The 13946-nt window shown below is 37.7% G+C and overlaps 1 protein-coding gene across 11 annotated transcripts in view; it reads left to right on the top strand.

Annotated features, from left to right (window-relative positions):
• The window catches only part of adam22 (ADAM metallopeptidase domain 22), a 153204-nt gene that overhangs the window by 125189 nt on the left and 14069 nt on the right, over positions 1-13946 (top strand). For 4 of the 11 annotated variants that reach the window (XM_062984465.1, XM_062984464.1, XM_008112485.3 and 1 more), the window contains 4 exons: positions 882-1076; positions 4895-4995; positions 5539-5605; positions 12010-12096. In XM_062984465.1, coding sequence (XP_062840535.1) covers positions 882-1076; positions 4895-4995; positions 5539-5605; positions 12010-12096 — 450 coding nt within the window. Of the gene's footprint in view, positions 1-881; positions 1077-4894; positions 4996-5538; positions 5606-8791; positions 8903-12009; positions 12097-13946 lie in introns of all 11 variants that reach the window. The other 7 variants (XM_008112480.3, XM_008112479.3, XM_062984470.1 and 4 more) reach the window with 6 other exon arrangements.

Raw genomic sequence — 13946 nt, 5'->3', positions numbered from 1 at the left:
TTTCTGGAAGTAAAGTTCTTTGTGATGAGCTGTAGGAAAATCCTTTTGACGCATAGGTTCAGAACTTGAAAAAGTAACTTTTTGGTCCTCATCTCCTAGAGCAATGGTTCTCAACCTGTGGGTCCCCAGTTATTTTGGCCTACAACTCCTAGAAATCCTGGCCAGTTTACCAGCTGTTAGGATTTCTGGGAGTTGAAGGCCAAAACATCTGGGGACCCACAGGTTGAGAACCACTGTCTTAGAGGTTCTCAGCTACCATGACTATTGCCCAGGTCACACTTGGGCATGACTGGGTTTCCTTCATTACTGCTTATTAATTACAAAATCCTTCTTCCCTGTGGCAGGAAAGGAAAGTTTTGCAGAAGTTGTGGTTTAAACCTGTAGTCTAGAATTTAACTGAGTTCTACTTTTGTGACTGAATGACTTAGAATACCATTTTTACTTGATTCTAATGCTCACCTCTTTTGATTAAATTACCTTCCCAAAATTAGGGTGCGTGTTAGATTCTCATAATATGGTAAATACCATTTTGGGTTTCAGGGTTTTGAAAACTGGGGCATGCATTAGATTCGATGGCGCATTAAACTCGAGTAAATATGGGTATCTTAATATAGTTTTTATTTAAGGCAAGTTAAGCAAAATTTGAATAGTGAGATATTTAAAGTAGATATTTAAATATTGCAGAGGTTCTATTTTCGTACTGCAGTGTTGTGTAGCCTGATATTTTTGTTTGTATCATTATGTGAGAAAATATTGTATTATCCTCTCTTGACTCCCTTTTCCTGTATTTTAAAAATCTATTTATATTTGACTGAGTATTCTCATTTAGTGTATGCATTTTTAGAATTATTTCTGACTTGAAAATGTTCATTATGCTTTAGACAAATTCCTCAGGGAGATTATGTTAAAAAGCCTGCTGAGGCCGACTCCTTGTATAGCGGCATGGGTCCTGGAGTCAGCACAAATTCTGCATCTAGTTCTAAGAAGAGGTCTGCTTTTCTGTCGCATTTTCAGATTTCTACCTGTTCCATCACACATTATTCCATTAGTCAGAACCTTTCATTGTTTTGCAGCAGGTTTGATTACTTCCTTTCTTCCTTCATTTTGTCAATTGTGTGAAAACGTGACATCCTCCCATCTTTGATTACTTGTCGATTGTATTCTGTCCTATGGGCTGGATGAGGTGATCTCTCGGCTCCCTTCTTGCTCCCAAATTGTATCATTCTATCCTACCCTGCTGACTAATTTTCTTCTTGAGTAATCAAAAAAATCTGGTGGTATCAAATAACATAATTATCTAATTTGTGAATCAAGAGATGGACACTATTCTGTAATTCCTCTCCAGAGCTCAAATATATATATATATTAATTCTTAGATTCCTTAGGACAGCAATTCCCAAACTTTTTCAGTCACAGAACCCTTTGGAAGACATAGATCACTAAATTCTATCTCTGATTTTTGAACCTGCTAAGTCTTTCCTTTTTTATACATTCCTATTGCCTGAGTGTTTTGTATAATGCAGTAAGTTTGGAAACAAAGATAACACATTTCAAATATCACTACAAACATTTGCTTTGATACAAGAAATAGTTTCATTTTTATACTTAAAATAGTTTTGAAATCAGGCTTTATGTCTTAACAACTGAATACGTGGATCTGGGGCAGTATCCAACTTACTCTTGTATTTGTTTTTGGTGTAAGCAGAAGCTGAAAATCCTGATTCACATTGATAGGTGGACACAAAGGGGAGCAAAGCTCAAATATCCTTTCAGGTTACTGTTGAGTATACATCTATCAGTCCTACCCAAATGTCATTCAGTGACACAGATTCATTTTTTGTTTGTTTTTAAAGCAGAGGTACATTGAATTTCAATAAGATCTTGATTTTCAGGCACGGACAACTTATGAGGTTTATTTCAGTTGACAAATGGTCCTGCTGGTGTTTGAGAAGTACCTGTCAAGTGATTAGGCATCCGCAGAACACAGTTTGGGAACCGCTGCCCTAGGAGATTCTAGGCGCTGTAATTAAAAAAAAAATGAACTTTTCAATTATCTACTTTGGTTTGAAAGCTTATTTTGATAATGGATACGATTTCACAACCCAGCAAAATTTTGTACTCAAAAGTGTAGCCGCTTAAGCAGAACACCTGGATTGTTGAAGTCCCGTAGCTGCATCTACCTTGCCACTATTTTTCTATCCTTATCGAGTAATCAAAGAAGGAGGATGTTGTATTTTCATTAACAGTTAATAGATTAATGGATATATTAGAACATAAGTGTTGTGTCTTGGCATTTGTTGGCTCTGCTTCTGTGTTCGTGACAGCTTGATAGTGTTATCTGGCATCTTTAGCTTGCATTTCTCTCTCTCTTTAATGATCAGTGAAGACCTATTTAAATGACCTTGTGAGTGCCTATTTCTAACATAAACACATACCTACACATTCCAAATGATATACAAGTTAGGAAGCTACTTTCTATCAGTGACTTCTCATGCGTTTTGTCCATGATTGCAATAGAAAAGTTAGTATGCATGAGAAGGTACTGTGTGTGTTCAAATGGTTCTGTTATAACCAGCCACCCAGAGTGGGATTATAAATCAGACCCTAAGAACATTGATAAATTTAATACCTGGTCCATTATCTTTGGTGACAGTGTGAGTAAAACCTTCTTGTCCGCTTATATGAAAAATAATTCTTAGAATTCTTGGAAAAACTGGGCTATGAATTGAGGAAAGAAGGCATATACATAAAAAAAATCCAATGAGCTAATCTCATTGAGCAGTTACCAAGGTTGCTTTGATTTACAACACTCTTATTTTCTATAAAAGAGAAGTTCATATTCAAAGTTTTGCCAGCATTTAAGAAACGTTTTGTAATAATGGTCACGTTATACTGCTAATAATGGACAGGACCAATCATATAATTCATTCTTTGGATTAGAAACTGAAGAGGAAAAGGAAGATAATTTTGACCCTTTCAAGTTATACGTGTTAGTATAATGATGGGATGGGTGTATAAATGCCAATGCTAGTGATCAACACATTGATTAACAGTGTCTGAAAGTATGTGTGTGGGTTTCTGGCAGTCGTCTATTTGAAAAATACATTTGGGTCTATACTGAGGTGAGGTTATATTTGCAAATAATTAAAATGTTATATTTTTCTGGGAATCATTTTCAAATTATTCTTGTGCTCCTGAATTTCTCAAATAGCTAACTCTAAGATTCTGTTATATCTATTTTTAGATCTACACGATGGAACAGAATATCATTACTTGTCTGAAATTGTTTTTTGGCATTTAAAATGGGTATTGCTTAAAATGTCATGGTTACAGTGCTGTGTGGCTGCCCATTATCCCACCCCCATGTTTCCATTTAGTCTTCATTCCAGTCAGTTGTTTGTTCTTTGAGTGATAATGTTATAAAAATCTAAAGGTCTGTCTGCACTAGAATATTCGAAACCTTAGTCTCTTGACACTTTGGCTGAAAAGGATTCGTATAATGATGTTCAACTTCAGATAAATTACCTTCCCAGAAAGCTTCAGATCACAACAATGCAAACAATGACGAAGGAAAACAATTACATAAGATATGTGACACAGACCCTGTACAGTGGAAACTAAAGAATAGAGAAGGAGCAACAGATATGTCAGACTGCCATTTCCATCATTTTCAGCTGGGAATTATCCCACAAGTCAGTGTAGAAGCTGTTGCCCCAAGAGTCACTCTTCCACGATCTGTTGGCAGATAATTTTTCTGATTCCTTTGAGTACATGGTTCTCCAGAACTAATTTTAAAAGTATCAAGAAATGACCCGGAATGCAAATTTTGTACCTCTGAGTACAATGCAGAAATATCTCTTTTTAGTTTTCCTTTAAATGACCTTGCTCATTTAGCTAGCTTTTCTAGAGTAACCCCTTCACAAATAGCCAGGTAGACTACGAGAACTAAACTAAATACAGAGCTCTAGATTAGAATCTGTTCCATGCTAAATGTTCCAGTCAACATGGAATGCATGACGTCAGTTGTTAAAACTTTCCTCAATAGCATAACGTCCTAACACACCTCCCCAAAGTCTTGTAATTGTAATCTAACACATATAGTTGGTGCTTCCATTGAAAAGGTTGAATTAGATGGGCACACCTAAAGCTCTGGAAGCCCCACCCAAACCCTTCAAACGTTAGATTTTATTTACCTCCAAGCTCCCCCAAATAACTAAAAACCATTGATTTTGCCTTACCCCAAAGACATCCACAAGTCTAAAGAAAAAAAGCAAACAAAAGTAATAAGCCAGCATTGAAATTGGAAGTAATGTCATTACTGATTATGTTGGGCATGCTGTGTATGAAACTTGGCCCCACATCCTTCATAGTTGCCCATCCCCACATTAAAGTGATGAATATAGTGTTGTAGTAACTTGTAGATTGGGGGTCAGCAATTTCTCAGCTATTTTTCTTATCCAAGGACCAGCTATAGGCCATACCATCCTCTCTTGCAAAATCAGAAGTGAGCAGAAGGATTTCAGTATTGAGAAACAAAAAATATTGCCTTTTCTAGTTTCAAAAAACCCTGTGGGATTGAGGCAAAGAAAGCTATGATGGGATTTTCTAGTATTACAGTAAATCTGTGTTCCCAAAGACTAATCAAGATCATTTCTTAAAAAGCCTGTGATTGCCACCATTATACTAAGTAAAGAAACAGTTGGACTTTACAGAAATAGGAACACTTAACTGGAAAAAGAAACTTACGTAGGCTGTTAATTTGAGTAATCATTTTGAATGTGTAGACAGACTTTTGAATTATCCATTGTAAAAATAAGGGGATGTTGATATTGTCAGACATTTAGCCTCATCAGTCTAATAATCTCATGCAAATCTTGCTGATGATTACTCCTAGGTCAAACGGACTATCTCATTCATGGAGTGAAAGAATCCAAGATGCAAAGAATCTTTCAGACATCTGTCAAAACGGGAGACCAAGGAGTAACTCGTGGCAAGGTGAGAAGGACTTTCACACTCTGACATTGAAGGCTAATGATTGTGTGACTTGTTTAGAAGCAACATAGAGGCACAGTCTTGAGATTTTATTTCATTCTCTCCTTTTTGACATTGCAGTATGGTTGCCAGATGAAATAACAGTTGTGTAGAAGAAGAAATTTCAGCAGGTGCTTTTTGTCACCTGCTAAAATTCCCTCTTCTGAACAAACGTTAAAGGAACAAGGAGCCCTATCCCTTATTTTGACTCTATGCTGAACTTCTATGGTCGACTTGACCATAGAAAGGATGTCAAAAGTCCTGTAGTAAATTCTCCTACCCATGTTTTCTTCAACTGTCATTTTAAGACCAAGTGTTTTGGCTCATCTAAAGTTATCATGACCATTTGAAGGCTGTAAACCCACCACACTGCACTTTGTCCAGACCAGTTTATGACCCGAGTTTGTAAATTCATGGAACTCAATAAGATTTAAGTGAATTGTGAAAACGTTTACCTGTTATTTTGAAACATTGTTTTTCACTATCTAACCTTTTATTTTTTTTCAGGTAATATAGGAGGCAACAGAAAGAAAGTCAAAGGCAAAAGGTTTAGGCCACGCTCTAATTCAACCGAGTAAGTTTTAACTTCTGAATGAAAAAGAAAACAGAATAGCTACTACAGTCATTCTGTTTCAGTTCCTTTGTGCAAAACATTTGAACCAGACCCTTTAGAGGTTCTTTCCTGTCTTAAAGCACTAATGTGTAAAAAGGTGTAGTTCTTTCCCCACCCTTGTTTATTTTAAAAACCAAGCCTAGGTATCCACATAGATTTTTTACAGCAATGTTTATCCACTGTTAACCACCTCCTCACTTCACACCGAGATTTTTATAGGTTTTTTATTTAGGAAACAGGGCATTTCCTTATTGCACTTTTATAGTACTATGATTCCACTTTAACTGCCCTGGCAGTATCCTTTAGGAAAGGGTATTTAGAGATCTTAGACAGAGGTATTACCAAACTGCAAACCGCAAGATTGCCGAGAATGGCAGATAATGAGGATGATGATGATGATGATGATAATAATAATAATAATAATAATAATAATAATAATAATAATAATAATAATAATCAATAACATACAATATAGAGCTACACAGCTGGATCTCCCCATGAACTTTTGCAGAATTTATTTGTTTGTGGTTTGATTAAAATGGGAATTGAACCCTATTTTGACTCTATGCTGAACTTCTATGGTCAACTTGACGATAGAAAGGATGTCTGTGGTCAACTTCACACTGGAGGAACTAGCGATTCCTAAAGAGGTATTCTCTCGGGGGGGGGGGGGGGGAACATTTTAATTCATCATTCCTCCACTTTATTAGGGGCCTTTCTACCCTAATCTCAGTGAATGTGGGGGGCTGACTGTAATTATGCTCCAAAAGGGCTCCAGGTGGAAAGTTCTTTCCTGTTTATGATTTTCACACAGAAAATCCATCACATTTATTTGTCCTTTTAAGGTGCCACATGTTGCAGTGTCAACTTCAGAGGCAAAATGGCTACTTCAGGGAGGTATTCATCAGTATCTGACACAGCAGAGTTTCTCTCTGAACAAACAAAAATGAAATATTGAGGAACATGCTCTGCAAGTCATCACAACCTTAGAGGAAGTCAACTGTCCATCTAAAACTGGGATAAGAAACATATAAATACTATTCCATCCTCATGACAGCTACGTCCAGGGTCACCTAGGGACTAAACTATGTAATTATACCATCCACTCAATACATCTATTTTTAGCCATAAGTGGACTTACTCACAAAGTGTGTATAAGATTAAAACCTTTATGGAGCCAATCAGTCTCTGAAAGGTTTCCCATACCACTTTTCCAGCAACAAGCATTAGGTTAAATGAAGGATTTATATTCCTGGGTTTCTCTTAAGCTAAGACCATCAGTCTGTCTGTGCCTTTCATATTCCCCAAGTTCTACTTTGCTTTGTAGTGTTGGTCCTACACTTCTTTACTTGTGTATACTGCACCATTCCTCCCACCCGCAGATTGTAATGTGTTAACCTGCATGCAACAATGGTTTCTGATAGATTTTTAAAAAAATCTGTTTTGCTATTTATTGTTATTATTTATTTGTTGCCCTTCTATCCCACCTTTTCTCCAATGAGCTTAAGGCTGTGAGTGAGATTTGATAATGTGTCCCTGAAACAAGGCCACCTAGTATGGGTTCAAGAGGTATTTGAACCTAGGTCATCTAACCCCAGTAACACTTTAAATGGATAATAAATGCTATAGAAGAAGGAGGCATTAGTCAGGAACATTAATGCTGAGTATTAAGTATTAAATGTGACCTTTTCTTTATGGTAGATCAAAGGTTATTCAGAGGGACTTGTTAAGAAAGTTAAAAATCCTACTTAAACCATCTTGTTTTTTCTTAATAAAGCATAATATTTTAATCATCAAACAGCATTTTGGATTTCTGTTCCTTTTCTTATGCTTTGTGTCCCATTAGATACCCATTTTAATAAATCATTTTGAATATTATTGGGCAAAACGTAGTTCTGTAAGATATTAGAAGTGCATGACACTAAGAAATGTTTATTTTTTCCTACATGTTAATTTATTTGAACATTTTATATAATGTATAATTGTAAATTTCACTAGATAAATAGTTTAACTAAAGAATAATTTACTTAAAGCATTTGATTGGTTTGTGCAATGCCATCAGTATGTGCATAAAGTGAGCATTTCACATATTCACATAGAGGGGGGTTGTAACAAAATACCCAGATATTGACATTTTTATAAGCATCTGGTTCTACAGACTGCCAGATAGTATGATTTGTGTGTCATAATGGATTTCAGGCAAGGGAGGAGATAACAAATAACACATATGTTTATGATGTGTAGAGTATTACAATACTACTGGTAACCCATCAAATATTAACTGCATGGACATGATAATCCCCAAGTTCTCTAGCAGAAATAAGATGATTTTGTTGATATGTATTCCAAAGAAATAACTAAAGTTGGTCCTAGCCTTTCCCCACATCCACTGTATACTGGGATTGGGCACAAGGAGAAGTTTGGAAACTTTTCATTCTGTTTTTGGTGAGCCAGCTGGGGATTTAAAAAGGACTTGAACATGGCTTACTTCAATACAGCAAACATCTGTTGAGATGAGCTACCATTTGTTGGGGCCAAACACCATAATAAGCTGCCATTCATCAAAAACAGTTAGAAAAAACCCTTCTCTGTGATGGGTACTGGGGAGCATTAAGCATGGAGGGAAAGGCTGGGCTCATTACTGGTGTAATAATGCCATAGTTTATTATGACGTTGGAATACAACCAATAAAAGCTCTCCTTGCTCCCTTTGCAGGATTCAATTGATAGGTTATAGGCAATGCCTACTTTTACTACCAATGTGAGCCTAAAATCACAGCTGCAAATGAGTGTTTTTGCTGGGTGAAGCTCTGTTAGTGGAACAGAAGATAATAACTGCGGGTGAAAAATGATTTCTGTTGGAACTGATTTTTTGTTTGTGTGCTGATTTTGAATTGATTCAGTAAAATGTACGTAGTGTTTCCCAGTGTTTTCGATAAAGGTTTAGCAGGTAGTTTTAGCTATGAAAAGTAGGAATTTTACCAGCATGTCTTAAGCATGTCCTGATGAATTACTTCCCAAATAACCATATTAACATTCTGTGTTAATTCATACTAACTTTGCCTCTAGGTGTGCATCTTCCTCATTGTTATAAGTAATGTACAATTTGGCTTAGAATTTTTTTCTATTGCATATTGTGTTTTTGCAGCCGGGTGTCCCATGCTTCTGAGCCTGGGCTTTCCCACACCAATCCAATCCCGCCCCAAGGCATAAGCCAAGGGGGCTCTCTCCACCCCCAGGCAGGGAATCAGGAACACAGGTCAGTTGCAACGGCCCTTTTGTTTGAGGCAACCATTTTAAAAATCCCATTAAAAGTTACTTCTCAGAAGTTTCACTGTAGCCAAAAATGCCTTTGATCGCTTGGAGATTCTTCTGTTGATGGCAGTGCTAGCTAAGCCCTCCTTGCTGGCCTGATGTGTACTTTTTTCTCCACTCTTACCAACCTGGTACTTTTGCATTGTTGCATGTTGCATTGCAAGCCAAATCAAGTCATTGGTTTAGTTTTTATGTGTAAGCTAGTTGAGAATTGACATCATTTCAAACCACTCCCCGCTCATTAATTGGACAGGTTATGATATATCAATGATGACCGATGCACAGTTACCCCTATTTCCAGATTTAATTCAGCAACCTGGCATGATATTAAAATTCCAACCGCAGGCTGATCGGGAGGAATAGAAGTTACTATGTCTGTGTAATGGGCCCTAAAGCCTCCAAACTCTGTTGTACAACAGTTGCATGCCTTGTTGATGTAATAACTTTCTCTTTTCTTATTATAAAATCCAGATCAGGAGTGCTTCATGGTTACCAAACAAGCCTTTCCAATAAAAAATGTAGGTTAAAGGTTTGGCACTTCTTCTCGCACGAGCCCACTAAAACTGCAAGACATGAATTAGCGCACACTATCCTGCCATGAGCCCATTGCTTTGCTAGCAGTTTTGCTGTCCAGCTGTGCTGTTAACTTTTACTTTATAAATTAGGAACTGAGATGGAAAACATAAAGCACTCCTTGTTTTTAATCTCTTCAGGAAGCTGATTTACTTAGAAGCATTTCTGGCTGATGGAGAATTAAAACTATGGCTGAGCTTATGTGGTTGGTGATGGGAGAGATACATGCAACCGAAAGAGACACACACAAATAAGAATTGTTGGCTGGCTTTAATAAGTGAACCAAGTTTAATATTGATCTGATCTGATAATACAAACAATTGCCCACCACATTTGCAGGTTTGACTTTTGTGGATTTCAATATTTGTGGATTTGATAATGGTGATATCTTTTAGACTCTCTAGATACCCCAATATGACTATGTGGTCATTGACTATGTGGTCAACTGCAGCTGGATATTGACTACAGAGTTGCACTGGAGGATCTGACGATTACTAGAGATGTGTTTTCCCAGTTTAAAAGAATAGTGGTGTTTTTATTCAGGTTTTCGCACTGTTGTGTGGGTTCTGTGCCCTTAACAGCAGTGAATGTGGACAGTCGACTGTATAAAGCAGGGACAAGGAGAAAAAGGTAGATCCTTTCTGCCCGTCCTTGCCTTTGAAAGACCATTGGTATAACCCTGAGTACCCTTCTTTTTTCTTTTTAACTGAAAATATTTGCAAGTGACTTTTTGTTTAAAACCTTGAGATTCTCCATAGTATACTTTTTGGTGGCCTCAAGAGATTGTGGTGCTGTTTATAATTCAGTTTGTAGGAGACCAGGGGTTCTCTGACTGTATGTCAGCCACAGATATATTTAACATTATCCTGTGGAGGACATAGACTACTAGTTGCTTCTTGTATTGCACTGACTTCAGTAAAAGCAGTCTTTATACTAGTAGTGGAGATAGTCATGAGATGGGGAACTGTTGGCTCTTCAGATATTTCAGACTCTAATGCTCAGAAACTCCAGCAAACATAGTATGGAATTTTAGAACAAAACACCTTGAGGTCCAAAAGGTCCTTATTCTTGATCTGGGGTATAAAAATGAGGAAAGATTCCAGTATAATTATGTAGATGTTCTATTGACAAGCAGGTGTAGCTAGATCCAGACTGAACATTTTTACCTTGAAAATGATATCTCGTTTGTGCTGGGGCCAGAAGCTAGGCTTTTGGAAGGGATGGAATTCTCATCCACATTGACCAAAATCCATGTATATTTTGCATGTACAGTTGCCCATCTTATATCATCCATATTTATAGAGCAGGGTAGGTTGTCCATCCATGAGTCACAGCATTGATTTATGTACATAGAAAGACTGTACATAGGTTTTCAGAACACTCATTCCATTTGGTGGATTTCATCATGTTGCAAGATGTTTATATGTGTGATAGCTTGCCACACGGAACCAGAGCTTAGAACGTTTACCTTTTTGAACCATAACTCCTAGAATCCACCATTAGCCAGCTGGGCTGGGGGAATCTGGGATTTTCTGTCTACAAAAGTAACTATTTCAAGCGCTCAACAGAATCAAGTATGCTGACATTGGTGTATTTGCTGTTATGAGTTGCATATTCAGTCTGCCCTGTTGGAAATGGCTAGTTGTACTGTCGTGTGATGCAAATTAGCTTTTTATGTAGCGTTGATAAGATGTACAAAGGGTTAATCAACCCACATTTGTTTGCAAATTTAAACAACTTCTTCTCTTTTCCTATGGAGTTAGTTTATTTGGAACTGTAGAAATAGAATTACCCCCAAAGACCATAAACTTCAGTCTTCTGCTAGGAATCAGGGACAATATACCAACTGGCCTCCTTCAAGCAGGCAGTCTATTGATATTTAGAAATGTTATGGCACAAGGCAGATCATATTCCTATATCTCCTTCAGTCTGTGAATTGGGTTAAAGATGTAGAACTGAAATAAAATGACTAACCTTGAGCCATTCAAGTGATGCCCACTAGCCAACCAAGTTAAATGAATTGTAATTTTTGAAGGATAGTTTATAACATAATATGGACCTTTCACTGGTCTCTGCTCCCTATTTTGGATTTTGGATATTGCCTATTCAGCACAAATAAAGGTGGTTATAGTTCCTTTTCTCTGCTCTCTTAATACATGAAATAATTTCCAAAGTTTTCTAGAATCCAAACTGTAAGATGTAAGATGTATGTTCTTGTACTCTGAAGATGAAGTCCCCATACTTATGGCTGCATTAAAAGACAGTTTATTGAAAATGTAAGCCTACATTAATTTCCAGGGGGGATTCATTTTCAAGCCCACACCTCAGAGTTTCACTGCATAACATCTCTCTATTGACTCATTGAATGCCATTCCTAGCACTTGGCGGGTGTTGGGAAGGGGATCTGGGCTTGTGCTATGTGTTTTCAGATATTTCTCTATTTTTCTGCTGTTTTATTCCTCCCGTTGCTTTTTGCAGGTATTTAAATCCATGGTTCAAAAGAGACTATAATGTAGCTAAGTGGGTAGAAGATGTGAATAAAAACACTGAAGGACCCTACTTTAGGTATTTTGCAAATTAATTCTCTATCATCTTTAAGAGCTGTCCCAGCATATTCCGGATATGATGGGACTCCTTCCTTGTAATCCAAGTGACATCCTTTAGGTGCTGAGGACCATTTGTTCATTTGTTCATTTGCTGCCTTCTGACGTCTTTTGGAGGCTTCATTGTGTGGTTGCAGTTTTTTTCTGAATGATTTAATGAAGCCGTTGGAAAGGATGATCATAGCGCATGCATTTCCCATCACCCATCTTTAGCTTTTAGTAGCTTTATTGTCATTTAATGCCACATAATGTTTTATGGGCATGATCTCTGTCTAGCACTAACCAAATTACTGTAGCCCTAAATAGATAGAGCTTAATGCAGTAGCTTTATAACACATGTAAGCCTGAATCCTATTGTTGGTCCAAACTAGAAATGGCCCATTGAATCAGTGGGATCTATCTACATTTCGAATCACAATTCAGCAACTGTGTCTATTGATCTGTTGCTGTTGGGACTAACCAGTAGGGTTTAGGTTGCAGTTGTTTTCCCACTCAACTGGGAGAAGTAAGTTAGTCCTACTTACTTCTGAGTGTATATGTGCATAGGGTTGTGCTGTGAGTTTTCCCAATGCCTTTTGAAGAGTGTTAAACATTAAATCCTACAAAGAGCAGAATTTTACTCTTGTACTCAAACAGGAATAACTTCATTTGAGCCCCATAGATAATTTTAGAAACAACCAACAAGTATAATGGTGTGCTATCAGAGGATGTACCTGGACTATCCATTAGAGGTCAGTAGTAAGAGATGCTGGAAAGAACCAATTTCTCTTAACATCAGGAGAAGGTAGATGTTATGCTGTGAATATTTATTGGGTCTCTTTTCATTTGTGTTGCCAGTTTGGCCATAAACAATACTGGCAGATCAAAAGAAGGATGAAGCAACTGATTTTTTTGACTATATATATATTTTTATAGGAAGAATAATGTCAACCTATTCATGACAGAAGTGCATTAAATATTTTAAATGATTGTAATACGTCCTTATAGCAAATATTTCAGTGGTTTAGCATTTCTTCAATTTTGTGCAAATGACAGTCAACTATTTGTAAATCAGAAGAAAGTTGTTTTGCATTTACCAGAATAGAAATGAGTGTCATTCGTGTAATTTCATTTTAACAATTCAATTGCCATCTGAAGTTCATGAAATCATATTTTACTGGACAAGTTCTGGTTGAAATTGACCATTAAAATCACACTGGAGGACCAAGGACGCATCCAGACAGCCCCTTAGAAGCGGGACTCCTGCTTCTTTAAGAGGGGTGTCCAGACGATACCTCAGGTAAACGCAAATGGTTTCAGGACAAAGCTTTTTCAGCTGGAAAGATGTAGATCTTTCAAAAGAACCCTGTCTTTCCAGTTGCAGGGGCTGTGTAGATTGGGCCTGGGAATGTGGTGTGCAACTTCTGGTCCCAATCCACACAGCTGTCTCACCCAAGATAGCCCCCACCCCCCTCCCAAAACCCCTTGAAAAGCCTTAAAACAGGGAAATGACATGCACCAACCATTTCTCCTTCTCTGGAGCTCTTATGGCTTGTACCAGAGGGGATGGCCAGGAGAGATTTTCCTCCTCTCCCCCCCCCCCCCCCCCCCCGTACAAGCCAGAAGAGCTCTGGAGAAGGAGAAATGGCTGCTGGGTGAGTTATTTCCCTGTTTTTAGGGTTTATTTTAAGGAGTTTTCTTCTGTATCTCGACACCCCCCCCCCCCCGAAAAGCACGCAGTTTCGAGGGGGGTACGGTCTTCAATGTGGGTCCAGTCGGGTTTTTAAAACCCTATTGGATGCTCATTAAAGTGCTGTCTGGAACCGCCCCTAG

The sequence above is a fragment of the Anolis carolinensis genome, chromosome 6 (assembly GCF_035594765.1).
Source record: "Anolis carolinensis isolate JA03-04 chromosome 6, rAnoCar3.1.pri, whole genome shotgun sequence".
NCBI classification, from domain to species: Eukaryota; Metazoa; Chordata; class Lepidosauria; order Squamata; family Dactyloidae; genus Anolis; species Anolis carolinensis.
The sequence above is the reverse complement of the archived record's forward strand: the minus strand, read 5'-3'. Positions and strand labels throughout refer to the sequence as shown.